Source organism: Phocoena phocoena, chromosome 5 (genome assembly GCF_963924675.1).
Source record: "Phocoena phocoena chromosome 5, mPhoPho1.1, whole genome shotgun sequence".
Classification (NCBI taxonomy): domain Eukaryota; kingdom Metazoa; phylum Chordata; class Mammalia; order Artiodactyla; family Phocoenidae; genus Phocoena; species Phocoena phocoena.
This window is the reverse complement of record NC_089223.1, coordinates 136,293,234-136,320,987: the sequence shown is the minus strand read 5'-3', so window position 1 is coordinate 136,320,987 and position 27,754 is coordinate 136,293,234. Positions and strand designations below refer to the sequence as shown.

The window sequence follows — 27,754 nt, the reverse complement described above, 5'->3', positions numbered from 1 at the left end:
AAAAACATTTATTGCTACTTGACCCCTGCCCTCGTGCCCGCATTTCCCAGGAAGCGAGCCCCCTGAGACACTGGGACAGACGGAGGCCACGGCTCAGGACGGGGGCCCGGGGACCAGCCAGGCCGCCCGCCCGCAACACCGCCCAGGGGCCAGGTGTCCCCGGCGGATGTTAAGCTCGGTGGCGAAGGTCCGAGCCTTCTGGTAGAAGAACAGGGACTTCTCCCGGTCCAGGAGGAAGTTGTGGTAGATGGCAGCCAGGCGCGTGTAGATCTTCATCTGCGCCTTCTTGTTGCCCAGGTCCACGGCCGCTGCCAGTGCCAGCTGGTAGTACCCGGCCGCGTCGAGCGGGTCCTGCAGGGGACACGGCATGTAATCGATGGGACAGCTCCGCACCGGGTGCTTTGGGGGAGCTGTCTCCCCCAAGGCTGTGCCCTGCCTGCCTCTCCAACCCCGGGGCTGGGCCCACGACAGGGCTCCAGGGGGACAGGACGCTTCATCGCCCCAGACGGGCCACAGCTTCAGTGCCTCTGGGCTGGCCGCGCATGCTTCCCCCAAGGAGGCGCCCACCTGTTCCCGGGGCTGCCTGAGAGCGGCTGGAGGTCTGCGGGGGCCTGGACTGGTGTCTCGGTGACCCTGGTCCCTCCTGTGCTCTAGACCCACTGGTCCTCCCCCTTCCTGGAGCCAGGGTCTCGAACCTCGTAGCACCCAGCATCCCCTCGTCCTGGAAGCCTCTTCCCTGCTCACCCCTGGGAACTGGGGGGACATCTGTGGCTTCCCCTTGAGCTGAGCTGGGGTCTGACCGGCTGCTCTGAGAGCCCCCAGCAGGGCTATCCCGGCCCAGGGTGGCCACGGCTTGACTCCCTCCAGCCCACGTCCACACTGATGCCAGCACGAACGGCCTTCCCCAGGCCAGGCCCAGCGCAAAGCCGCTCACGGGTGTCATCTCAGAATCCCCTGCAGCTCCAAGGGGGCGTGCCTCCCCCCAGGTCATGGGATCCCGTTTCAGACACATCTTTGCCTCAAACCCAACGTCCCCAGGCTGGGATGTTCCCCCACTCCCGCCAACTCCTGTCTCCCACCCCAGCATCCCCAGGTCCTCCACCCAAGGTCACCCAAGGGACTGCTCTAAACCCAAACCCAGCCTGGCCACCCCCTGCTCACAATGCCTGCCCAGGACAGAGGACAAAGTCCAAAGTCACCAGCCCTGGCCCCTCACTCCCCCGCACCGCCCCCCGCCGAGCAAGGACCCAGATGACAATTAAAGCAGGTGTGTGTAGCAGTTCAGTGACACTGTCCCAGCCCCGGCCCCGGCCAGGCACAGGACCCTGTGTGGATGGCAGGGACGGGGAGGCCAACACGGCTGATTCTGGAACTACAGGACCACAAGGGTCAACCAGCGCTGAAACAGAGGGAAGCTGTGGGAGCCTGGGAAGCACCTGACTCAGCCTGGGGTGGGATGGGAGGGCTTCCTGGAGGAGGAGGCATCTCAAATAATGGAAGGAATTGGCCAGAGTGGGCGGTTGGGGGTGGTGGTGTGCATTCCTGTGCATGTGTGCACATGTGTGTGTAGAGGCTAGCGGGTGGCAGACCCAGAATTCACACTCAAATCTTTCCTAGTCCAAGCCTCACTCTTTCAGCTATGACCCACCACACACAGGCTAAAGATGGTCCTGCCTCTGTCCAGGTCCTCTTTCTCCTTCCCACCCCTGCCCCAAGCAGGAGAGCCCCTGGGTCACACACAGGGCATGAGGGGGCCGCTTTCCCTCCTGGGCACGTGGAGAAGGATGGGAGGTGAGGGAATGCCAAGGCCTCAGCATGGTAAAGGCAGGCGTGGCCTTGGCAGGGCGATCACGGTGAGGCTGTGGATGGCAGCACAGCCTGGGAAGCCCATTTGGAGGGAAGCGAAGGCGTTCTCTGCCCCTTGACCCCAGCTGCCCGGCCAAGGGAACCTGGCCTCAGCTGCAGCCCTGCCCTTTCCTTCCTGCCCGGAGTGACCGTGGAGGGATTAGCCCCCGTCCCCAGGGCTCCCTCCCAGCGTCAGAGGCCAGCGAGCGCTCCGCCTGGGCTTAGATCAGATACCTGGGGTCTGGAACTGACCCAGGCCTGGCTCACTCCTCCTTCCCCATCTTGGGTAAATCTGTTCACCTCCCCAGCCTCAGTTTCCCCTTCTTGTTTTGAGCTGAGGAAGCTCACACGGCTCCTTGCTGAGGTACGGAAGTGATCATGCAGAATCGGGGGTGGTACGTGCTCGATGTGGCCCTATCCTCAGGCCGTCCAGGGCCACAGGGCTCGGGGCGAACGGAGAGGTTGGCTCAGGAGAGGCTGGCCCCAGTCGCTCCACCACCAGGCCCCCCGCCCAGGAGGGGGGCCCTGATGTGGAGAGAATGAGCAGGGTCGCAGGGCCCCAGGGTGCCAGGGTGCCAGGGTGTGAGTCTCGGAGGCCCATGCCCGCAGGGCCACAGGGCTGCAGAGTCCCAGGTGCTGAAGGCCAAGCGCGCTATTCCTCATTCTACCGTAATTAGCTACCCACTCCTGGCCTCAGTCTCCACCCTGTCCTGTGGGCTCACCAGCTCCTCCTACAGCAAAGCATTTGAAGAGCCAACCACACAAATCCCGGACAGCACGGAGCTCGGACAGCACGGAGACCGGACAGCACGGAGCCCGGACAGCACCGAGTCTGGACAGCACGGAGCCCGGACAACACGGAGTCTGGACAGAATATAGCCCGGACAGCACGGAGTCTGGACAGAATATAGCCCGGACAGCATGGAGCCCGGACAGCATGGAGCCTGGACAGCATGGAGCCCAGACAGCACGGAGCCCGGACAGCACGGAGACCGGACAGCACAGAGCCCGGACAGCACGGAGTCTGGACAGCACAGAGCCCGGACAGCACGGAGCCTGGACAGCATGGAGTCTGAACAGCAAGGAGCCTGGACAGCACGGAGCCCAGACAGCATGGAACCCGGACAGCACGGAGTCCGGACAGCACGGAGTCTGGACAGCATGGAGCTCGGACAGCACGGAGTCTGGACAGAATATAGCCCGGACAGCATGGAGCCCAGACAGCATGGAGCCTGGACAGCATGGAGCCCAGACAGCACAGAGCCCGGACAGCACGGAGTCTGGACAGAATATAGCCCGGACAGTATGGAGTCTGGACAGAATATAGCCCGGACAGCATGGAGCCCGGACAGCATGGAGCCTGGACAGCACGGAGCCCGGACAGCATGGAGCCTGGACAGCACGGAGCCCGGACAGCACGGAGCCCGGACAGCACGGAGCCCGGACAGCACGGAGACCGGACAGCATGGAGCCCGGACAGCACGGAGCCCGGACAGCACGGAGCCCGGACAGCACGGAGACCGGACAGCATGGAGCCCGGACAGCACGGAGCCCGGACAGCACGGAGCCTGGACCCCGGCGGGGCTCAGCTGCAGGGGTCATCACTGCCCTTGGGATCCCCCAGCACTGCCTGGCTCTGACATAGCAGAGGCTGCAGTGACCACTTCTAACCACCATGTGTCACCAGTGCACAGGCTGGTCTGCCCTATAGGCAGGGGACTGGGGGTCACCTGCAGGGAGTGGGGGATCTTCCAGGGCCACCCCAGCTCCTAGATGCCATTAGTTGGGGAGGGGAAAGGGAAGTGCTCAGCCCCTGGGCTGGGGCACCCTCACCCCTCAGCCAACACAGAGCGGGGACACTGTGAAGGTGCTGTGCTAGACCCGGAGTGGGGGTGATGCGGGGTGTCTGCCCGTACGGGGAGTGGCGGGGAACAATAGAGGAGACATTTCCAGGCCCTTGTCTGCATCCACTGCGGGGCTCAGAGACAAATGGAAAAGCGGTCCCCTTCTCCTCCCAGTCCTGCAGCTCTGACAGGGCAGCGGCTCAGCCAGGGTGCTTGAGTGGTATCCCTGCCATAAAACCTGTGGCACCCCACCTTGAGCCCCAGTTTCCCTCTCTGTGAAGTGAGGTGATAATAGTGCCCCTACCCGCATCCAAGTGATGTGAGGATTCCAGGAAGGAAGCGCTCTGCAGACTGCCAAACTTCCTGGAGGAGATGCCAGGGTTTGGGTTGCACCTTGCAACGTGGGTCTCTGGGAATGACGGTGACCCTTCCCCTGCCCCAGGAATGTCTTTATCCCCCTCCCCCATTATTTTGTGGCTAATTCCTGCTTGACTCTCGAGACTCAGCTTTGCAGTCACCTCCTCCAGGAGCCCCCCGCCGCCACTACGCTCCATTTTGTCCTTTACCCGATGGCTGCATCATCCGTTCACACGTCAGCCTCCTGCACTGACCCTGAGCTCTAGAGGGCAGGGCCTGACCCACAGGGGGGACTCAGAGAGTGTCCGCTGGCCTCGCCTGCTCGTCACAGGAAGCCCAGAGCTCCGGGGAGACCACCGGGACCCAGGCCTCCCCGGTGTGGGTGCACGATGGCTGCCTCGCCCCAGCGTCCCAGCCCTGCCTGCACCCCCCACCTTGAGGTCGTAGAAGATGATGTCGCCGAGCACCAGATACACCTTCACGTAGTACAAGGTCTCCTCGTCAAATTCCAGTGGCGAGGTGCAGAGCGAGAGTGCCTTGAGGTAGAAGTGCTCGGCCAGCTCCCCGTGGCCCAGCTGCTGATGCAGGGCGGCCAGCCGATGGTAGGCCACCCGCTCGTTCAGCCGGTCCCCTGGGGATGCAGGGAGGGGCCCCGAGTGAGGACACGGCTGCTCAGGGTGGCAGGGCACAGGCCAGCCAGGAGCACCCGGCCGTCACCGTCTCCGAGCTCCAGCCGGCCCCTTCCTGGCCCCAGACTCACTTTCCCACCTGCATAGGGGACCTGATAAGGCCCGCTCCCTTTCTTCCTCAGGGATGCGGCAGAGTCATGGATCACGCTGCCCTGGCTCTGGGCCTGCACGGACCCTCCTGGACGGGGGGCTTTGGTTACTGTTTTGACTGGAGAACCCAAAGTCCTGCAGTCTGTGCACCTGCAGGTGCCAGGGCTCTGGTCAGCCTGCAAACACGACCTTTGGCCTCCCGCTGTACAGTCAGCGGCCCCTACCCCGTCCTCGGGGAGTCACCACACGAGGCTGTCTCCAAGATCCCCCCCCTTCCAGGACTCCCCTGCTGAGCACCTACTGTGTGCCCAGCCCTCTTGGGCCCCCTGTCTCGGGGAAGACATTAGGCACGGAGGGATGCCAGGCATTGAGGGACTGGCCTCTGGAAAGGGGACCGGGATTTGGCCAGCCAGCAGAGGCTGCTGGTGGCGAGTGGGGAAGGGACAGCGGGAGGGGACAGCAGGCAGAAAGGCACGGGGTGGGCCCGCCTGGCACCTTGGCCAGCCTCATGGTCAGCTAGGTGGGGGGCAGCGGGGGAGCCGCAGAGCTGGCGTTGCTGGTCCAGCCTGCGGCGCTTCCTGAGACCCCGGGTGGGCGGGCGGGGCGGGTGCGCTGCTGCCCGTCTCAGCAGCCTGGCCCGCGGGAGAGGCGCCTGCAGTCCAGGAGACGCGCGGCCGCGCTCAGACCTCAGGGGTGGAGGCCCTGGGCCCGGGGTGCGGCTTACCGAGGGTGATGCTGAGTGCCAGGGCCGTGTGGGCGAACTCCAGGCCCTCCTGCGGCGCCTCCGTCTCGGCCAGCAGCGCTGCCAGCTTGTTGCAGAGCCGCAGCTCGGCCTCTTGGCTCCCCGTGTTCACGGCCAGGGGCAGCGCCCTGTCCTGTGAGCACAGGCGGGCGGGTCAGGCCTCCGCCCGCAGCAGCCAGCCAGGCCCGGTACCCTCCTCAGAGCCCCCGCTAACCCACTGGAGCTTTACACAGCTCTGCCCCCGCAGGAAAGGCCAGCTCAGAGTGGTGTGACACCCCCAGCGTCACTGGGCCGTGAGTAAGCTGGGTGTGAGCCTTGCCCATCGAGCTACACCACACACACTCAGACCAGCCCTGACCCTCCTGGGTGGTGGGCGCCTGACCAGGAAGGTCCAACACCCCTCTAGGCTCTAAATACGCCGCGTTTATCTGTCCCCTGGGGCTGAGCCACACGCACGAGCTGGGTAGATGGACGGGGAGAAGCTGCCCTCCCTGGCAGGCACGTGCAGACCTGGCCCTGGTCCGGGTCCTCCCCCTGATGTGCTGTGTGTCCTTAGGCACACCCCTGTGCCTCTCTGAGCCTGTTTCTTCATCTGTAAAACGGGGACAGTCCTCGCATCCCAGGGTTGTTTGGATCACGGGGATGCATGTCCTACGATGGTCCTTCTTTGCTCTGTCCCTCCCAGGCTGGGGATGGGGGCCAAGGTCATCCCTGACCAAACCACTGGGAAACTAAACACGTACGTGGGGGATGCTGCTTCCAGGAGGGATGCCCCCTGAGGCCCACCAGCCTGGACCCACAGCCGCCGCTCACCCGGTAGAAGGACACAGCTTTCTCCCGCTCCCAGGTCCCGTTGAAGAAGATGTCTCCAGCTGCCTCAAAGAGCTGCAGCCCCAGCTTGGGGTCCCCTGTGTACAGGGCCGCGTTCTGTGCCACCTGTGGGGATGCAGAAACTCTCATGGGTCCCCCAGTGACCCGGCAGGGCGAGGTGGCCGGGCCCGCTGGGGGAAGCTCACAGCCACCTGCCGGCCGCCCGGGACCCTCTATCACACTGACACGGAGTGAGGGTTCTTTCCTCTCATACACCTCAGTCCCTGTGCATGCGGGGCCCTCGTCACCTGCTGGCATGAGGACAAATCATCTAAGCCCTGTGTCCCAGGAGGAGGCCTTTCCAGCTGAGGCCCCAGGAGCCAGCACGTGTGGGCTGGGGAGGCACTTGGGACGGAACTCAGAGCCAGCCTCTGAATCCCGCCAGCCATGCCCAGACCACAGCATCCTCTGCTCGGCTTCACCTGGGGCTCCCAAATCCTGGCTCCTTGGGCCCCCCTATTTTCCCTCCCAAGCACTTAGAGACACCCGACCGCACGTCCACTCGTCTCTCCTGCCAGAGGACTGAGGCTCTCGCTCCTCTGCTGCGTCCAGGGCTTCGCACGTGCCTGGCGCATAGTAGGTGCTCTGAAAAAAACGCCGAGTGACTGAGGAGACCAGCCCTGGTCCGCAGTCCAGCCACACCCAGCGGCTCGCAGCCCTGACCTTGCTGCACTCCCGGGCACCGCTGGGCCTTTGCACCTATGAGTCCTGGTGCAGGAATACCCCATATGCCTACCACCGCCCTACAGTTCAAACAGCCTCCGTGACCCCAGGCTGACCGAGTGCACCCCCCGCTCCTTTCTGTGCCGCAGCCCTGGCCCCAGGCAGCACTGCTTGTAGAGGAGGCTGTACCCTCCACCAGCCGCCAGCTACTGATCTGGTTCATCAACCCCGGCCTGGCCCAGGGGAGGTACACAGCAGGTGCCCAAAAAGGAAAAAAACCCACAAGGCTCTTGGGTCTCTCAATTAGTCACAAATCACGTCATGTTTGAGAAACTGTCAAAAAACGGAGCTTCTGTGATAAATGTGCTTTTTAAGGAGAAATGCTGTGGGCTGCTGAAGCAGGTCCTGTGTGACAGCTGAGTGGGTACAACATTTGCACACTTATCGAGCGCTTGCTGTGTACCAACACAGTCGGGGGCACTGTCCCCAGAGCTCAGTTGGTTACGGAAGATGCTGGAGGTCTGGGGCGGCGGGAGATGGCGCGGGCACCTGGCACGCGGCGGCTTAGGGATGAGCGGGCGGGTGGGTGAGTGACCGCGCGCACACGCCCGGAGCCCTCGCACCTGGATGTAGAGATCCACCAGCTCGTTCTGCTGGAGGATATAGTAGATCTTCCCCGCCCGCAGCCAGGCGTGTGCCTCCTTATCCTTCTTCTGCAGGTCGATGAATATCCCCAGACTGCGCTTGGTGTAGTCCAGCGCGGATTTGTAGGCCCTGGAATTAGATGTGGGCGGTCAGAACAGGTCTCCCAGGCCGGCCGCCCACATGGAGCGGATGGGGCTCTCCCCAGGGCCGTCTGGTGAGCATGGACCTGAAACGTCAGGAGCAGGAAAAGAGTCTGCCCTTCCCAGGCTGTTGGGAGATCCGGGATGAACATACAGCAACTCGTCCAGCAAAGGTGAAGGAGGCCCTTGGGATGGAAGCGGGCAGCCTCAAGGGAGGAGGAGTGTGCTGTCCGTTTGCCTCACTTCCCCAAACACAGGCCCGTGTCACTTCCAGACGCAGCAGGGATTGCGGCCACTGGGCAGAAATTTAGAGATCGTCCAGGCTACTGGTTATCAGGCCAAGGGAAAATCAGAACCGCCCAGGGGGGCTGTTCAGACACAGATCGCAGGGCTCTGCTCCCAGAGCTGCTGACTTAGGAAGTCTGGAGTGAGGCCTGGGAATGTGCATTTCCAACCAGCGCCCCGGCAAGGTGGAGGCTGCTAACCCGGGGTCCCCACTTTGTGGAGCATCGATCTAGGTCGCTGGCCCATTGGCCCTGCTGTGAAACCGAGGCCCGAGGATGAGAGGCAGAGGCCAAGACTGGCACATCTGAGTCCTGGGGAACCTGGCTCCTTCCCTGCCCTCGGGGAGCCCCCACTCTGGAGGGGTTGTTGTGAGACTCTGCCAGCCCGCAGGCTGTGTGGTCCAGCCATTTGTGACCCACCCCCGGTCAGGACGCTCTGGGTGGGCTTCCTCACATGTGGTTCTGAAATCCTGTCCCAGGGAAGCAGGTGGGACAGTCAGCTGTCTCCAGTGGATGAGAATCCTCTGGGCACACGTGGCTGCTGTCCTCACATCTGAGGGGACAAACGAGGACCAGACTACCTTGCCCAGAGCTGGGCCAGCGAGAAAAGACTCAGGGCAGAGCGGGGTCAGCTTCCAGAAGCCACCACGGCAGGAAGAAAGGTCCAGAAGCACATGCTCTGCCTCCCTTGGGGGTGAGACCAGGCCTGCTGGCCCAGAGCCCGTCTGACCCTAAGGGATGAAATGGCCCCTGAGGAGGGGCTGTCCTAGGATGGCGGTCCAGCATCCTCACCACCCTTCCCGCCCCCAGGGCCAGCCCTCACCTCTCGGTGCCCAGGGACAGGTAGAGCTGGCTGATGGCCTCCAGGAGCTGCCCCTCCAGCACCTTGTCGGCCACCCTGCGGGCCAGCGAAAGCTGGAACTCGTGGTAGACGACGCACTGGGCCTCACTGGGCATGACTGTGCTGTAGAAGTGACACAGCCGCTGGACGGCGTGCAGCTGGCCTGGGCGGGAGACAAAAGGAAAAGGCAGCAACGTTTGCAGGGTCAAAGTCCCCTGCTGGGCGCCCGCCTCTGTGAGCTGGGGTCATCGCACATGCAGACGGGCTGAGCGTCCTGCTCAAGGTCACACAGCCGGCGAGCATCTCGAGACAGGGCCAGGCCAGGCACGTCACAGGGGCTCGAGGGACAGCACCGACCACTTTTATAACCCTCAGGCTGGGCCGTCCCGGCCAGGCTCTCCCACCGCGCCAGGGTGCTGTTTCTGCTTCACAAAGCTCCTCCCAGCCAAACAGGGGCTGCCCTCACATTGAGCGGACAAGGCAGGGATCGCCGGCACCCCCCCGTGGCAGAGGGGCAAGCCGAGTTCAAAGCTGGAGCACACGGCATGCGGTGGAGAAGGGATTCAGCTCCAGCTCCGGTATTCCAGAGCCGACGCTCCTTCATGGAGCCGGGCTCCAAGCCCTCAGCCATACTTGCCCCTCCTAAAACCAGAGGGTTGGGAACCGTTGGGAGCTTCCACTCTTAAAAATGACCCGGGGATGAACAAGCCAAGAGAAGACTTGAACGACACGGCGAACCAACCAGACCTAACAGACCACAGAACACGTCCCCAGCGACAGCAGAACACGTGCTCTTCACGTGCCCACGAACATTCTCCAGGAAGGACCAGAGGCTGGATCACAAAACTATTCTCTGTAAACATAAAAGGATTGAAATCATGTGACGCGTGTTCTCCAGGTGCAACGGAATGAAATCAGGAATCAGTAACAGAAGGAAGTTTGGGAAATTCACAGCTCTGTATACGTGAACAGCATATGCCTCAATCACCAATGGGTCGAGGAAGGAAACTGAAAGATATCTGAGACGAGTGAGCATGAAAGCACAACGTACCACAATTTAGGGGATGCGGAGAAAGCAGTGCTTAGAGGGACTTTATCACTGTAAATGCTTGTGTCAAAAAAAGAATAAAGAATTCAAATCAAAACCCTAAACTTCCCCCTTAAGAAACTAGAAAAAGAAAAGTTAATTAGACCCAAAGCAAGCAAAAGGAAGGAAAGATAAAAGTTCAAGCGGAAATGATAAAATGATAGAGAATAGAAAGATAGAGAAAATCAATGAAACCCAGTGATGGTTCTTTGTAAAGATTAACAAAATTGACAAATCTTTAGCTGGACTGACCGAGAAAAAAAAGAAAGAAGATGAAAATCACTAAAACCAGGAGTGAAAATGGGGACATTCCTACCGATCTCACGGAAATAAAGGGCATGCTATGAACAGCTGTATGCCAACAAATTAGGTAACCAAGATGGAATGGACAAATCCTAGGAAGACACAAACTACTGAAAGGGGCTAAAAAAAGGAACCAGACCAAGCACGGAGTGACCCTGGGGTGTCACCCTAGCCCTTAGTCTCCTCACTGTTCAATACAGGGGAGGAGCAAACAACGTGACCCTCTGGGTCCCCCAGCTCTGCATTCCCAAGTCTGAATCCCCCAGTTCCCGGGTTTGGGGAGGTGGGTCAAAGGAGGTTTCTGATAGGCACACGGGGGGTCCACGTTCCACTGCCAAGCACCACCAGGACCTGCCTGAGGGCACGGGGAGGGTCAGGGATCCAGCTCTTGGTTCCTTCTGGAGGTCCAGAGGGACCTCTTCCAGCCTCAATGAGTGGTCTACATCCCTCAGTAGCTCCCCAGCGCTCTCAGGAAAAACACCAAACCACAGTCTGGGCTCCTGGGCCCCTGCCTAGCTTCCCACTTAAGGTTCGGCCCAGCTCACTCACCCCAGGGCCTTTGCACTGGCTGCTCCTTCTGCCAGACCCCCATCCCGTGCTTGGCTAAAGCCTCCTCATCCCTCAAGTCCCAGACTAATCAGCCTGCCCTGACCTACGAGTTGAGGCCTGGTGCCCCCATATTTAAGCTGAGCTCCTGCTTTTGTGGCATCTGTTTCCCACGCTTGGCCGCCAGCCCCCAGTGAGGACCACTCGGGTCCCTTTGCAGGTGGAGCCCCGCACAGAGCCTGGAGTATTCACACAAGTAGCTGTTGGATGAAGCAACTGTCCTGCACCCTCTGTGCAGGGGAGATGCCAGGTGTGCAGGACTGCTGGGAGATGCCAGCACCAGCTAAAGCACCCAGCATTCAAGGCCCAGGTGGCTCCTCGGCACGGCTGCCCCCGCCTGGCCTGGGCCACGTCCAGGGTCACCACCGCCCATTTGCCGGAGACCGCCAGGATTCCCGACCTCGGGACTTTCAATGCCCAAAGCGGGACGGTCCCAGGCAGACTGGGACGAGTCCTTTGCCCTGGTGACATCTGGCCCGGTGTGGGACACCTCAAGGCGTCTGCAAACGTCTGCTGGTTTCCAGTACTCGGCATTGTCAGTGCAAAAACAACCGCTCGCCTCTGGATCGCAAACCCCAGGTGTGTTCTGAACAGAGATGGAAAGAAAACGTGTTTTCTTTCTTTCCAGGAAGCCAGTGTGGCCCACACTTACTCTCCAAATGGTCCGTCTCCACGGCGACCAGAAAGGCCCACTCGTAGTAGCACTTGCCCTGCCGGGTGAGGGCCCTGCGGGTGCACAGGTGACCCAGCCGCAGGAGCACCTGGGTGAAGTCTGGGCCGCACTCTCCACTGGGCAGCCGCGAGAAGAGCTTCACGGCCTCCAGGAAGTAGTGCTGGGCCAGCCTGCCGGCGCCGGTCTGCAGGCACAGGGTCCCGAAGTTGGCCAGGACCACCGCCTTGTTCCGCTGGCGACCCAGGCGCCTGGCGACCCGCAGGGCGCGGTGGTAGCCCTCGGCCGCCTGCTGGGTCCTGCGCATCCTCTTCAGGCCAATAGCTGCCATGTTGGCGATCACGCCTTCCTGGTCCAGGGCGGCCACCGCCGCCTCCAGGACGGACTCCAAGATGTCCAGCGCTGCCGGGATCTGCCTGTGAAGCACGTGCAACCAGGCGAGGGCCACCAGGCGGTCCACGACCGTGCGGCCGCCGATCTGGGCGTCCGTCTCCGCGGCCCGCGTCATGAAGGCGATGGCCCTGCCCTGTCGCCCGTGCTGGCTGTGCAGCCGGGCCAGGCTGGCGTAGATGGGGCCGCGCAGCGCCCGCCCCGCGCCCGAGGCCGGGGAGGCCAGGGCCTGCAGGAGGTAGGGGGCGAGCTGGGCGGGGAGGCGGGGGAGCTGGGGGCTGTCCCGCAGGACCAGGGCCGCGCTCCGGAGCGCGCTGTCTAGCGAGCCCCGCGCCCGCCGCGAGGCCACCTTGACGCAGCTCAGCGCCAGGTGCGGGAGGCACTTGCGGCTGTAGACGTCCGCCAGCAGCAGGTAGCAGTCTACGGGCCACGAGGCGCCCGGAGCCCCCGAGGCCCCGTGCAGCTGCAGCAGCCTCTCCAGGTAGGGCAGGGCCTCCTCGGGCCGCTTGTCGCGGGCGTGGTGTTTGGCCAGCAGGAAACAGGCCCGGGCCTCGGCCTGTGGGCTGCGGGCGCCGATAGCCCTCCGCAGGCCCAGCTTCAGGAGCCCCGACTCGGCCTCGGAGCCGCCGACGTGGCCGGGCGTCCCCAGGAGCAGGGCCAAGGCCTTGGGCACCACCTGCGCGCACTTCTCCCTGTTCTTCTGCCGCAGGTGGACGGCGGCCAGGCTGGTGTACACGGCCGCCACCAGGACGAGGTCCCCGAAGCGGCCCCCCAGCGCCCCCAGGGCTTCCTCGAAGTACACGCGGGCCTGGGACAGCTTCAGCCGCCGGACGCACAGCTGCCCCAGCAGGAAGCAGAGCCTGGCCAGGGCCATGGGCAGCCCGGCCTTCTTGGCCACCCCCCGGGCCTCAGCCAGAAGCCGGGCCAGCTCCTCGTCGTCGGTGAAGCCTCCAAACACGCCATGCAGCCCGGGCGGGGAGAGGCCGTACAGGCCCTGGAAGCCGGCCTCGAAGCCGGGCTTGTCCAGGAACTGCAGCAGGGAGCCCAGGGCCTCCGGGTCGGCCCGGGCATCCCCAGCGTCCAGGCGGAAGGAGGGCTCCTTGGTGTCCGGCGAGCTCGCGTCACCGGATGCCCTGTGGACGCCCGGGGACCCTGGCTCCTTGGGGCAGCCGCGGCAGGACTTGCATCGTTCTAGGACATTCTTCACCTTCTGCAGGGTCTCACGTGGCTCTGGGTGCAGGCAAGGCGGGGGCATCTCTGCAAGTGACCAGAATGCCCACGTGGGTTAGAGTGTGACCTGAGTCCAGGCTGGGCCAGGGGGCGTCCCTCCCCGAGCCGCAGGGTCCCTGTCACTTCTCCCACGGGGCTGCCCTGAGCGTCTGAGATTTCTGTGGATTGTGGAGCGCAGAGTTGGGCGCAGTGCGGGGCCGCAGTAGGAGCGACTGCTGGGGGGACACAGAGCAGGTTGGCCAAGCTTTTATCGAGGAATGCTCCTCGCCTTTGCCCTTCCCTCTCAGCCAGGTGAGGAGCCCCCGTGAAATTAATCAGTAGCCAATCAGCCCTGCTGGCCAGCGTGAGCTCAAAAGCACCCACAGAACCGACAGTGGCCTGTGTGTCCATCTGGGGGACACACATCTGTGTCTAGCAAGGGAGTCATTATGACAGGAAACACCGGGAATGGCTCCCAGAGCCCGGGGCTCCCCCTTCATCTTGGCTGGTTTGGGAATCTGAGGCTCACGGTCACTAAAGGGTTAAAGAGGAGTGCCAGAGAGCCTGGGGACAAGGAGGTGCCCACAGCTGCCCGCCAAGGGACTGTTGGCGTTGGATGGACTCAGCGCCCGGAGGCACGTCCAGCCTCGAGGAGCAAACAAGCTACATTTCCTGTTGCAAAAACATGGGCTTTGAAGGGGAATTTGTTTGGAAGGAAAGAACCAGGATCTAAAGACTTCTGTTTCGAGTTCACTTGTAGAAAAATATGTTCAGAACTGTCTATTAGTCTGTAAAGCCTAAGAATTTAAAAAATTAAGTATGGTTGAGCGGCAAATGTGCGATGTGACCGTGTACTTGATTAGCTAAGAAACGCCTGCATCCAGTGGCGGCAAGTGGGCTCCCCAGGGCACCTTCCCACGTTATCCCGGTTATCCTGTCCCCGACAGCTGAGATCCTCCCCGAAGAGAAGCTGCAGAGGGTCTGGGGAGGAGGGAGGGCCCTGGAATAGCCCTGGGGCCCCGGGGGCTGGCTTCCGGGCCTCTTCAACCACATCCCACAGTGGTCCGTCTGTGTTTGTACTTAGATGGATCCCATCCCCAGGGAATCTCAGAGGGTCCTTGGCACCTGTGTCCCCAGGCTCTCCCTGACTCCGACCCCCTACTGTGCGGAGGGGGAGTGTGGAGGGAGAAGGAGGGGGTCTTCCTGAACCAGCCCCCCACAGGAAAGAGCAGATCCTCAAGGGACTTTTCCAACGTAAGGCTCCAAATTCAGCAACCTCCATACCCCCTTCACCCCTCCAAGCAGGGCACAGGGCAAATTTCAGCTTCTCTAGGTTACCTGAAAGGAGCCCAGAATGAGGCATGAGCTCAGACAATGGCAGGGATGGTCCGTCTTTGCTGGGGACGGCGCAGGGGGACCCGGCATGGGCCTGGCAATGGAGAGGTCACCCTCCCTACACAGGCACAGTGCAGGGGGGCTGGCACGTTTGCTGGGGACCTGCTGCGGCAGTGGAGGTGAGCCTCACCTCCACCTCACCCGACGTCCCCCCTCCAGCCCTCCTCCACGGATGAGTAACGTCCATGGCCAGCACCCATGCAAGCCCAGCTCCGCCCCCTCTGTCTGGCATCACCCCACGGCCCAGCCCCGTGACCGGAGGGAGCCCAGGCCGTGTGGGAAGAACGTACCATGTTCTTCCTGTTGCTGCATCTCAGCTTCTTCTGTGTCTGAAAAGGGAGAGAAGGAAAGCATCAGGGTCCGGCCAGCACCCTCTGTGTCCAGGGCCAAGTCGGGGCGGGGGGTGGGGGGGGCACCAGAATTATAATGTCCCTGAAACCAGCTCCCTGAGGGGAGACGGGCTGGGCCGGGGGGGGGCACTGGCCGGGAAGCCACATCTCCCAGGGTGTGTCCCTGCCCTAGGCCTCCCCTGCAGGACTCCATCCTCCCGGAGAGGCTGCTGACTGCTGCGGCTCCTGCTCTGGGAACACTGATCCCGCCAGCTCTCCCAGGGGCAGGGCGGCAGATCTGGGATTGACCCCCCTCCTCTCCCACTGCCAGCGCTCCCCTGCGCCTCAGTTCCCACCTCCTGAAAATTGGCTGGCGCTAATTGCCCACGGCGTTGCCATAGAGACCAAAGGAGAAAAAGAGCTGTAAAAACACATGGGAAGTGGGAAGTGCTGCCAACTACAGAGCACCCGGCAGAGAGGGTCCCACAACACCCCGCAAACGAGGGTCCCATTGCGGCCTCTGCAGAAAGAGAAGAAATCGTGTGCCAGGCTGGCTTAAGCCTGATATGCCAAGGTCAAATTTAAGTATGCCCGTTTAGGAAGAAAAACTGATTTGTGGGATCTCGAAAGTTTAAATCTAATATTGGCAGGAAAAGCCTTATAACACGTGTCAGCAAGCAGGCAGAAAAGATGTGTGTGTACATGTGCACATATGTGTGTACATAGGTACACGTATGTGTACATATGTATTCACATGAGTGTGTACATATGTATATGTACATGGTGGATCTGTGGGTGTACGTGTGTGGCTCTGAGTGTGTCTGTATGCATTCATCTGAGTGTGTGTGCGTGTGTGTACATATATCTGTGTGGGTGTGTACACATGCGAGCATTTATCTCCATCCAGAGGGGTGAAGGAATGAGCTGTAACGTTACGTCCCCATGACCCGTGGGAGCTGGGGGTAAGTTTGCTCCAGCACCGTCCGCTCTGCTGCATTTCCTTTTGCTGTGGCTGCTGACACGCTTCCTTCATCTACGATTTGCACTGCAGCCCGGGGCCCGCACGCTGGCCCTGCCCCAGTGCAGCAGGGCGCCTTAGGCTGGCACCTGGAGTTAGCGGAGGAAAGGCTTCGCTGAGGCCCATCCTCGGGCAGCTGGGAGGCTCGGGCCTGCTTTCCTGCATCTCCCGGCCCCTTACCCTGGCTCCTCTGTGTCTGGCCCGGCACGTCCCCACCTACCGGGAGGGCAGTGACAGCAACTGGCTGATCACCTTTAAGAGCCCAGGGGCTGGCATTCATTACTGTGGCATGACGGGGGAAGGAGAACATTCCCGAAGGGAAGCGGGGTGGGTGCCGCTGTGAACAGTGGGTGAAGCAAATCCATTCAAAGCTCTGCTGAGGGCTTCCCTGGTGGCGCAGTGGTTGAGAATCTGCCTGCTGATGCAGGGGACACGGGTTCGAGCCCTGGTCTGGGAAGATCCCACATGCCGCAGAGCAACTAGGCCCGTGAGCCACAACTACTGAGCCTGCGCGTCTGGAGCCTGTGCTCCACAACAAGAGAGGCCGCTATAGTGAGAGGCCCACGCATGGCGATGAAGAGTGGCCCCCGCTTGCCACAACTGGTGAAAGCCCTCGCACAGAAACGAAGACCCAACACAGCCATAAATAAATAAATAATTTTAAAAAAAACAAAAAAAAAACAAAGCTCTGCTGAATGGACAGTCCAAACTCACAGAGCCCGGTGCCGACCGAATAGGGCTGATGGGGTCTCAGCCACGGGACAGCTCTGCACCCTTCGTGGTCTTTCCAGAAGTCTGCCCCGAGAAAACTGTCCTAAATCATGGGCTGTAGGGTGTAACCAGCGGCGGGTCCTGAGAGGGGCCCGCAGTCATCCCGAGGGGCGTAGGAAGAGCGCCCCCCAACACCCCGCACACCTACCCAAGCTGTACACAGTGCAGACGTCCGTGCTGGACGTCCTCCTGAGTAGCTGCCTGGCATCCTCCTCAGAAAAGCGTCCTTCGCTGCTGAAGAAAGACCTTTCCTCTTCATTGAGAAAAATCACATTTTCCAAGCTGGAAAAAATAAAGTGCATTTAGATTGTACGTTTCCAAGATTTCACACAAAGACCGTTTTCCACTCTCTCACTTGACAGATGGTCCCTGCATACCTATCCTGTGCCCAGCGGTGAAGACACCAAGATAAAAAGAAAATAGATCCTGCCCTTAAGGTTGCTTTGTCTGGCCAGAGGCAGACGCCCAGGAGTGGGAAATGCCATGACAGATGCAGCTGGTCACAGCATCCTGGGAAGGTGAGCTCCTGGGCAGCCTTCAAAGCCCCACCTTAAATGCCCCTTCCTCTGCAAGGCCAGCCATGACAGCTGCAGGCAGACTCTATTCCTCCACATTGCAAGCTCCACACAGAGCCTCACACAACACGAGCTCAGGGCACGTGTGTGCTCCGAAAACTCAGGGAGAGGAAAACAGGAAGGAGACAGGGAGGGGGAGGCAACTTCTGCTGACAGGGCTAAATTACCAGCAAAATATGAAACTTTCACACGTACTTCAGAACTTAGAGGGAGCTCTTTTGAGAAGTTAAAGAAAACCTTAGGGTAGATTGCAGGACATTCGATAAAATAGGCCTGTATTCCTCAAAAGTGTGGGTGTCCTAAAGGACAAAGAGAACAGGGAACTGTCTCAGATCAAGGAAATGAGACTAAAGAGAGATGCTCACATGGGGTCTGGAATTTTCTTTGGCTATAGAGGGAATTACCGGAAAATTTGGTAAAATCTAAGGTCTGCAGATAATAGGATTCTATCAATGTTAACTTCCTGATTTTGACAGTTGTGCTGTGGTCATGCAAATGATGTCCTGATTTCTGGAAACACATATCGCATTATTTAGGGGTAAAGGGACATTGTGTTTGCAACTGATTCCCAAAGAATTTAGGAAAAAAAAAAAGAGGAGAAAGTAAACGTCATAACATGTCAACATTTGGGCAACCTGGGTGAAGGACATCCAGGAATTTTATGCCCTTTTTGTATCTTTTCCCTAAGTCTGAAATTATGTCAAAATAAAGTTAAAAGAAATGAATAGCTACCAGAATGCTCATTAAAGAGAAGATAAAAGACTCAGATCTGGAATAGGAAAGATGTTCGGTAAACATCTGTTGAGTGAATGAGGGAAGCTGTTAGGGCTTCTCCAGCTGTAAACAGGACCAATGGCACTGGGCCCTGTCACCCTTCTGGGTTAAGGGAGGGCAAAACAGACTGGCTCATTCCCACAGCAATTGCAGCTCAGCCCGTTAGCAGGCTCAGGACAGGTTTAAGTCACATGGAGCCCAGACATCTGCTGAGCCGTTGTGGTCTCCCCAGAGATGATGACCAAGGGTGCCCAAAGAGTGATCCACAGAACAACAGCTAATAGTGCTGTCTGGGGTTTCCCTGGTGGCACAGTGGTTGACAGCCCGCCTGCCAATGCAGAGGACACAGGTTCGTGCCCCGGTCCGGGAAGATCCCATGTGCCGCGGAGCGGCTGGGCCCGTGAGCCATGGCCGCTGAGCCTGTGCGTCCGGAGCCTGTGCTCCGCAACGGGAGAAGCCACAACAGTAAGAGGCCCGCCTACCACAAAAAAAAAAAAAAAAAAAATGTAGTGTTGTCTGGAGGTCAAGTGTGAACAACGCATTTCAACAGGAGAAAGAAAAGTTTCAGACTCTGGGTGCCTTCCTTGTGCTGGGAATCCCCGTGGACCACCAGCCAGGGCGTGTGGAAAGCACACCGTCACTGATAAAGTTTGAGATGGAGCCCTGGGGGGAACACACTTTGGGAAACTTGGGTCTAGCTGCTGCTCTGGGCATCCGAGCCCAGCCCAGCTTCAAAGAGTTTCTGACGAACAGGAGGCCATGGAGCAGACAGACACTTGAATTAGGAAACAGAGTGACTGGTGGGACATGTCATGAAGCCAGAGTGGCCTCTGAGACTTGGTTTGGGAGGCGTCGGTCTGTCTGAGGTGCCAGACAAGAATGAGACGGTATGTACGTCAGGGCTAGCGGGGCGCCGAGGAGGAGCATCTCACAATGCGTCCGAGGGGCAGATGCTGACCCAGCGAAGGGTCCTTTCTCTACACTGACTCCTGGGCTGAGGTCTTAACAACAAAAGGTCACGAGCACAGCTGACCACTCTCTCAAGACCCCCCTGCTGCTGCCCAGGGCCAGGCAGTGGGGACTTGGAGGTGACCAGACAGTCCTGGCTCAGAATTCCCTGGATGGGGGTGGGGAGGTCACACGGGGAGTAGAGCACAGCCAGGAAGGGTGCGCCCAGGGATGAGCCATTGGAGGTGAGACTGGGGGCCATCGAGAGCCCCCAGGAAAACGGGATGGTCGGGGTGGAGGGGACATCTCACGTAGAGGGAGGCGCATAACCCAGAATCGTTCTAGAAGGGGTGAGCCAACCCGCACGCTGGCCTCAGGGTGACACAATGGTGAGTGGTGGCCTTTGAAACTGGGGGTGACCAGGGCCTGGGTTGCAAGAGGCCTTGAAAGACAGGCCCAAAGCTTCGAAGGGCTTTATGAAGGGGAATGACAGGGTGTACTGGCTTGAATAATGTCCCCCCCAAAACCCACGTTCCCCGGACCTTCAGAAGGTAACCTGATTTGGAAATAATAGGGTCTTCTCAAATGTGACCAAGTCCAGGATCCTGGTATGAGGAGATGATCCTGGGTTATCCCGATGGTCCCTAAATCCAATGACTGGTGTCCTTACAAGAGACAGACGAGAGGACGCAGACAGGGAGGAAGCCACGTGAAGACAGAGGCAGAGGTTGGGGTGATGAGGCCACAAGGACCGCCTGAAGCCACAGGAGCTGGAAGAGGCGGGAAGTCCCCTCCCGTGGAGCCCCCAGAGGGAGTTCGGCCCTGGCCACACCGTGATTTGGACGTCTGGCCTCCAGTCTGTTGTTTTAAGCCCCCAGTCTGTGGTGCTGCCCCCGCAGCCCCGGGACACCCGTGCACGTGGACACCTTTGTATTTCAGGGACCAACCCTGGAAGCACTTGGAGGAAGGGCAGGAGGGGTCCAGACAGGAAGCCGAAGCCATGCCCTGGGGACAGTGGGGTGGCCCTGGGCTAGGCCCAGCCCTGGGGACGGAGGTGGGAGTGACGACCAGGAAGAGGGGCTAGGGAGGGGCAGGAGGTGCCGTCCGGGACACTGCGGATCTGTCACCTGGGAAGCAGGTGGACGGGGTAGGCTTCCCACGGCGGCGGGGGGTGGAGTCAGAAGGGGGTGAGGCCTCAGCCACTCACTCAGACACTTGGCCCTGCGCACTAATGAGGCTTGTCTGCACAAAGGCGACCTGGCCGGAGGCCACGTGCCGGCCCAGGCACCAGGGCAGGCCAGGCACCTGGGCGCCCAGGATCTCGATATGGTCCCCGCTTCGGAAGGTCATCTCTTCGGGCCCTGAGCCCTGGCAGTCCGCCACGGCCGAGGCCAGGCCCACAGCTGCAGGAAGGAGGCCACACGGTCAGTGCTGGGGAGGATAGGGACGGGCGGCCCTCGGCCGCAGGGGTGGTGTCCCCGGCCAGGGAACATGCCGTCCTGCTGAGGAACTGGGTTAGCACCTGGCCGGGGTGCGGGGCTGCCGCACACGAGGGGCTGGACATCCATGCGGTACCCGAAGTGGGGGCCTCTTTATCCCCACGCTGAGGATAAGAAACTGAGGCCTGGGGATGTCGATTAACTTGGCCCAGGGCTGTCGGCCTCCAAGGCCAGGGCCCACTCAGGGCAAATCCAGCTGTACGTGTCCTCCCATGGGGCCTTACGTCCACTTAACAGGTCCACAGGCCACCCAGACACCAAGCAGCCTGGGGCAGAGCCAGTCCACTAGACCAGGGACCCAGGCCGTCTTTTCTAAACAAGACCCCTGCCTCTCGCTCCTCCATTTGCAAACGTGGCGAATTCAGCCGGGACCCTGCCCACCCCACCTCCACCGTCTGAGGGCCCTCCGAGGTGTCTGACCCAGTGCCAGAAAGAGAGCAGAAGTTGCAGAAGTGCTGGTCAAATAGGGTGTGGAAGTTACTCTCTAGAGGCAGGGTGACCAGGGACCCCAGCCTGGCCTCCCCGCGTGCTGTGTGAGTTTGGACCAGCCAGTGGACCTCTCTGAGCCTCTGTTATTACCTTGGGAACTGGAGGGGATTCTAGCTACCTCTTCTGCCTTGGGGAGGATTCAGGGTGGGCGCAGAAGCTTCGGGAATCTGGTGCCTGCCCTTCCTCACCCACCTCTTCCCCAGGGGAGGAGGGCCAGTGGAAATACTTACCCATCGGCTGGATGTCCGGTGTCACAGGTCCACCCATGGAGTCGTTGATGGGGTCCCAGGGGACCCTAAGAGCCCACCTGGAGTAGGATGAGAGAGGATTTTAGGTTTAGGGCAGATTGAAACTGTGTGTAGGCTGGACAGGTCAACGGCCCCCAGGGACCCGAGCGAAATCCACCACCTGCCCCCACTTCACGTGTGCGCACACACACATACGCCCAGGTGTGTGGCCTTCAGCTCCAGCCATGCCCCATGGCCCCCAGCCCAGGTGTCTCCTGCCGTTCCTCACGCTGGAATCCTCGGGGACCTCCCTCCATCAGCCCGGGAGAGAAACTCAGCCACAGACTGTCACTTCATAGACACTGAACATGAGGAGATGCAGTTTCTCTCTTTGCTTTGGCCGCCAGGAAGCTCAAGCCAAGTTTACGCCCCACGTTCAGCACATGAACACGAGCTTGCGTGTTACCTGTCCCTGCCTTCCCCAGGCTGTCCCTGCCTTGGCTCTTATCTGCACACATCCCTGCGTGCTCCCTTACTATGAGCACAGGCTATGTAGCTCCCACAAAAGCTTTCCAGAACAAGCTAGAACAGGAAGTCAGAGCCCCATGCTGTACACTCCCAGGCCAGCTCATCCCAGGACAGCCCTGCCGGGAGGTGTCACTATCCTGTTGTGCAGGTGGCAGCCACGAGGCCCAGACAGCTGGACTGGCTTGCTGAAGCCACACACCGAAAGTAGCAGAAGGGGACGTGGCCAGGTCTGCCTCGGGCTCACACCGGCCCCCGTCTACCAGCCTTGGCCTACTGTTGGACCCGGGCCTGGGGGAGTCTCCGGGAGGCCGGACAACACGCTGGACCCATAGGAAGCAGAGAAACAAAGGTCGGTACCTACTGATGGAACGGAATCAAAGGCTCCACGGCTGTCCGCTCCTCTGAGGATGTGTTGTGGCTGGGGGCCAAAGAGTCCACTGCCAGGGCCGCCTCTGCCCGGGGAAACCCCGAAGCCTGCCTGAGGGGCTGGAGGCCATTCATCACTTTCACATGGTGGTCAGGACACAGCACAAAGAAAGGCCCTTCAAAGCGGCAGAGGGTGGTCATTCAGGCGGCTGGACACAGGTGCAGCTGTAGTTTGCAGGCGGGACTACCTGTTCTCCACCAGGGATACCTGCAGGAGTTCCCCCACCCCAGTTTCTGCATTCACAGAAAGACACTGAAGGCCCCAGGGGCCCAGACCTGGAGGCTGGACCTGGGCTGGAGTCCGCACTCCGCCGGGACTTGCCCGGGAGCCTGGTTCAGCCTCAGGCTCTCTGGGCCTCAGTTTCCCTATCTGGGCTATGAGGGGCTCGACATGTGATCCCAAGGGCCCTTCCTGCTTGGACCGCAGCGGCCTCCTCTTGTCCGCTCTGTGGCTGGGGAAGGGCAGGAAGCTAATGCCCTGTTTGCTGCGGCCTCGGAGCCCAACTGTGAGGCCACCGAGGTACTTGGAGCAATAGCTTGGTCAGGAACTCGGGCTTAGGGGGGCGCTGGCCAAACTCCTTTTCTGTTATTTCTTGGGGGGGCTTTTCCTTGCCCCAAGCGTCCTCAGTCTCCGGCACCTCCAGAGCCCTTCTGCTGCCCGTGGCCCCGGGGCGTCCCAGCCCGCGAGGAGCTACCCAAGGTCACCATCGCCTGCACAGCACTCACCTTCCTGGAAAAGGAGGCTCTCGTGCGTCAGCTTCAAGGCCTCCTCATCCACGTGGACTTGGATGGCCGTCTCCTGGTCTTCATCAGGCTCGAGCAGCCAGAAGGTCTGGTCCACAAGCAGGTTTTCCAGGCAGTGATGAGTGAAGCCTGGAGCAGACAGTCCTGGTTACCAGTGGGCTCCAGGCCAGCGGCAGGGAAGCCCTGATGGCTGGGTGTTGGCCGAGCCCTGCGCCGACCAAGCCCAGGGAGATGGACCACCCGGTCCTTGGGGACTCGTGGTACCGTCCACTACCTGGGCAGGCCACAGGTCAGACCATCTGGGCTGCGAGAGGACCAGCCGTGATGGTGGACAACTCATCTGCCTCCCTGTGCCCTGGGAAGTTCGGGAGGGGTCTAGTTACTTCTTCTAGGACCCTCGGTCTCCTCTTCTATGAGATGGGACGGGAGATCAAGGAGATCACGTGCACTGCAGGCGTGGGCACAGCCCTGCTCCAGGGGCACAAGAAACTGTCACCGTGAGTCTCATTTCTCACTTCCTCAGCCCTCAAGTTCCTGAGGGAGTGCGGGAGTGGGGCAGCAAGTTTCCCCAGGAGAGGCACTTAGACGGCCAAAGTCTCCCTTAGAACAGGGAATGTTTCAGAAAGAAAGCACTTGGGTTGAGGTTGAAACAGGGTTTCCTGGTCTGTGCTCGGCCAGTGAGAGCTCAGCTGCCCTGGGGGTGAGTCACGCTCAGACCTTCAGACCCGTGTGCATCTGTGACTCCGCCCATCACAACCTCACTGAGAACAGATGACGTCCGCAGAGGCCGTCACGAACTAACTTAGTCTAAAGCCCCGACTGGTAACATAAAATGCTTGGTGTGTGACAAGCGTCCCCATAACGGGGTCTGCGAGGGTCACCGCCTTACCGAGAGCGTGGTAGGTGGAAAACTTCCAGATTTCTTCAAAAGTCTTAAACGTCACCACAATCCGATCCTGGTCACTGTGGATGGACAGCAGCCTGGCCGATAGCTCCTTACGGGGAATAAACAGAAATGAGAAACAGTCCCAGTGGCTTTGGGGCGTCTGCCCATCAGGAGGACGGAGCCACGCAGTAGAAACATTTTGCGGAAGTGACCCTGGCGGGACTTCCCTGGTGGGGGCCAGTGGGTAAGACTCCACGTTCCCAATGCAGGGAGCATGGGTTCGATCCCTGGTCAGGGAACTAGATCCCACATGCCGTAACTAAGAGTCTGCATGCTGCAACTAAAGATCCCACAAGCTGCAACGAAGATCTCGCGCGCCACAACTAAGACCCAGCACAGATTAATTAATTTTTTTTTAAGTGACCCAGATATGGACTGCAAGCACAGAGCTGATTCCTTTACAACCAAGCTGCTCCTCTCCTGCTTCTCAAGCCAGCTGTGGCTCCCCAGGGCTGTACCAAGCCCCACTCCTTCCCTGAGCTCACAGCCTCCATGCCCTGGACCTGCACCCTCTGTGGCAGAGGTCCAGCATCCCCTCTCCTGACACCCATCCCATGGACACTCCTGGTGGTGCTGGGGCATTAAAAGTGACACCAGCTGACGCTGACCAAGCGGGAGAGGGTACTATTATCATCTCCATCTGGATTAAGAAATAAGGTCCCGGTTCCTTTCTGAGGTCTGACCCTGGGACAGCTGGGATTCAGTTCAGAGCCAGCACGCACCCAGGACGGGCATCACAGGGGCAGCCCCACTGCAGAGCACCGTGCTGGGTGCACCATGCCTGCTGTCCGCAGGTCCTCACGGCAGCTCCGTGGCGTAATAAAGCTAAGCATCCCCCGTATGTGGCTGAGGAAGCTGCGTTCACAGAGGCTAAGGGACCTCGGCCAAGGTCAGGCCAGGCTGAGCGCAAGGTCAGGTTGTGGCCTCTCAACCCTAAGCCATGGGGAGGTCACCCAGCTCAGCCTCCTTCCCCACCAACCTCCTGACAGACCGTCCATCTGTGCGAGGCCCGTCACCAACAAATCAAGTAGAGAATAAAATCAGCTCACAGCAGTCCTTTCTGCTCCCTATGGAGAGACTCAAACTCCTAGCAGGGTGGGGTGTCCATGCAGAAAGGGACTGGGGCATTCAGAAAGTGGTGGCCCACGTGTGTCTGTGACCCTTGTTCCTGGAGCCAGACAGCCAGGAGAGCAGATGGGGGACAAGTCACCCTGGTGGTGGCACCATCAGGTAAGGTCTGGACATCATGGACAGACCTCCTCCTAGGTCCACTGCCCTCTCCTCCTCGACCCCATTCACAAGCGTGGATCCCCTGCACCTTTGCCTACCCAGGCCCCCCGAGGAGCCAGACTCACCCCGAGAGCACGGGCCACCTCCCAGCTGTCATTCTCCAGAAGACGGAGCCGGCCCCGCAGGACCTGCTGCAGGCTGGGGTCGGGCAATCCGCTTTGCCTCTGCACAGCCAGCAGCTGCAAAGTCAGGTCTGGAAGGGGAAGATGAAGGTGGGCAGTTTCCCTGGCCCAGGCCAGTTCTGTGGGGTGCTCTCCCGTCCCGAGGGCCCCCGCCCACAAACACGGGGACCCGGATTCACAGCCCACGTGCACTGCACAGGTGCTTTTCTCCCCTGAGGCCCAGTTTCTTTGGTGGTAAATGAGTTACGTGCTACCCACATCTTACAGAGATGAGAGGAAGTGGACTGTGTCACAGCCCCAGGACAGGCCAGCACAGGGCAGGCATTCAGCAAATGGTCCCAAGTCACCGTGACCTCCAGCCCCGACTGCTTCCACGGCTGGGCTCCAACGGGGCATCCAAACTCCAGCAGACACCCCACGGGCATCCTAGAACTCTTCATCGTCCCCCGCACCCAAAACTGGCTAGTCCTCCTTTCTTTACCATCTCCAGAAGGACCGCCTCCCCAATCCTGCTCAGACCAATGACACCTCCTTCCCTCACACACCACTGGCTGGTCCACAAGCGAAGCCCACTGACCCACCTGCCAAACCAGGCTGAACGCACCACGCTCACCCCTCACCATGGCCCCGCCCCATAGGTCCTCCTGAGCAGTGTCTGAGCCCTGGCCCTCCCTCCAGATGGTTCTCTGGTCCACAGAGGGCCAGAGGCTCCCCTCACAACCAGCTCTGGCTTATGGAACGCCTTGGCTCTCAGCCCTCCGGGCATTGCTGTTCCCCAGAAATTTCTGCAGCAATGGACATGTTTGCTCTCTGCACTGTCCTGCACAGAGGGCACCAGCCACATAGGGCCCTGAGCTCTTGAAATGTGGACAGTGTAATTGAGGAACTGGATTTTTAATTTTATTTAAGTTAAATTTAAACATAAACAGCCACATGTAGCTACTGTATTAGACAGCACAGCCCCGGTGGTTTTGCATCTCAGGAAGAATAGAATGCGGATCCTTTCCAGGCACAGCCTGAAGCATCCTGCACTTCACCCGGCCCCGCACAGCCCCACCTCTTCTCCCCCCCCCCCGGCTCCCCGCTTCCAGCCTGTGGCCGCCTCTCTGATGCCCTGAGACATCGAGCTCCCCCCAACCCACCCCAGGGCCTTTGCACTCACCCTGTCCTCCACCTGAAGCACCCTCTCCCAGACCAATTCCTGGCCTGGCTGGTGCCCTATGATTGGATCTCAGCTCAAATGTCCCCTGCCCACCCACACCCCGTCCCCCTGAGAGGCCTCCTGGCCACAGAGATCCTCAGATCATGGGCTGTTCCAAAACTGGAGAGGGGAGATGAAGGGGAGAGGATGGGAAGGGGGAGGGGAGAAGAGAGAGGGAGAGAGGGAGAGAGGAAGAGGGACAGGACCCGGAGACGGGGAGGGAGGTTCCTCACACCCTCTGAATAAGCCTTGCACCTACCTGCCTTGGAATTTTCCAGCTAGGGGACCCTCGAGCAGACATCCCCATCCCCTCCTGGGGGGCAGGGCCAGAGCAAAGGAGCACATCTGGGATCTGGAATCAGGCCCCTCCCCCAGCAGGAAGCCAGCCCAGCATTTCCCAACCGGTTCTAAGAAGTGACCCCTCCTACTCCCGTAAGAGGGTGGGGTTGAATTGTCAATCCCATAATAATCTCCCTCGTTGCTCAACAGTCCAGGTCATCCCGAGTGACCACAGGCAGCGCTGCCCACCCGAAGGAAAAGCCGGAGGACGGGCGGCTGTCACGGCGAAGGTGGACGGCCGACAACGCTGGGGTCTCCGTGCCCCCCACAGCTGGGGCTCGGGGGGAGTCGGGTCTCCAGCGTTAGAGGCTTCTTGCTGCCCCCCTCCGCCCATCAGCACCCTGCGGAAGTCCCGCCGTTCAGTCCTCGGAGCCCCTCCCCGGAAGCAGTTCCCCGATGCCTCTCCCGAGGGCCCTTGCCATCCCCCTGCCCCCCCAGGGTGTCCCTCCTGGGGTTTCACTTCCCCTGCATGCAGCCTCCAGGGCCGTGCCCCCCTCTTGTGTGGGCAGATGCAAACACAGAGTCGAGCGAAGCCCTTTGCACGTGCAGGCGAACCCTGTCCCCAAGTGAAAAATGCAGAGTCCTGGGCCCTACCCCTCACTCCCTGCATCAGAACCCGGCAGGACCCAGGCATCTGTGCTTAACAAGCCTCTCCTCCACATTCAGGGTGACCTTAAAGCAGGGCGTCCACATTAGAGAAGCCTGGGTTAGACGCTCCTGAACCAGAAGCCCACGGGATGGGTGAGGCCGAAGGGAAAGGGGGACGCCCAGGGATCCCACATTCACGTCCCCAGCCCAGACTTAACACTGACACGTGGTGTAGCGCCCAGGACGTCTACCTGTGGGGTAGGAGCCCAT

At 60.3% G+C, this 27,754-nt stretch overlaps 1 protein-coding gene across 1 annotated transcript; it reads right to left on the bottom strand.

Annotated features, from left to right (window-relative positions):
- On the bottom strand, positions 1–27,754 carry SH3TC1 (SH3 domain and tetratricopeptide repeats 1). Its single transcript, XM_065877826.1, has 16 exons — positions 27,736–27,754; positions 25,300–25,427; positions 23,888–23,993; positions 22,981–23,127; positions 22,190–22,370; positions 21,304–21,380; positions 20,293–20,488; positions 16,937–17,070; positions 14,961–14,999; positions 11,659–13,323; positions 8,993–9,173; positions 7,724–7,874; positions 6,381–6,503; positions 5,550–5,700; positions 4,481–4,677; positions 1–351 (listed from the first exon to the last, which is right to left on the bottom strand). The coding sequence occupies exons 1-16, from the start codon at positions 27,752–27,754 to the stop codon at positions 94–96; spliced, it is 3,753 nt and encodes a 1,250-aa protein (XP_065733898.1). The 3' UTR covers positions 1–93.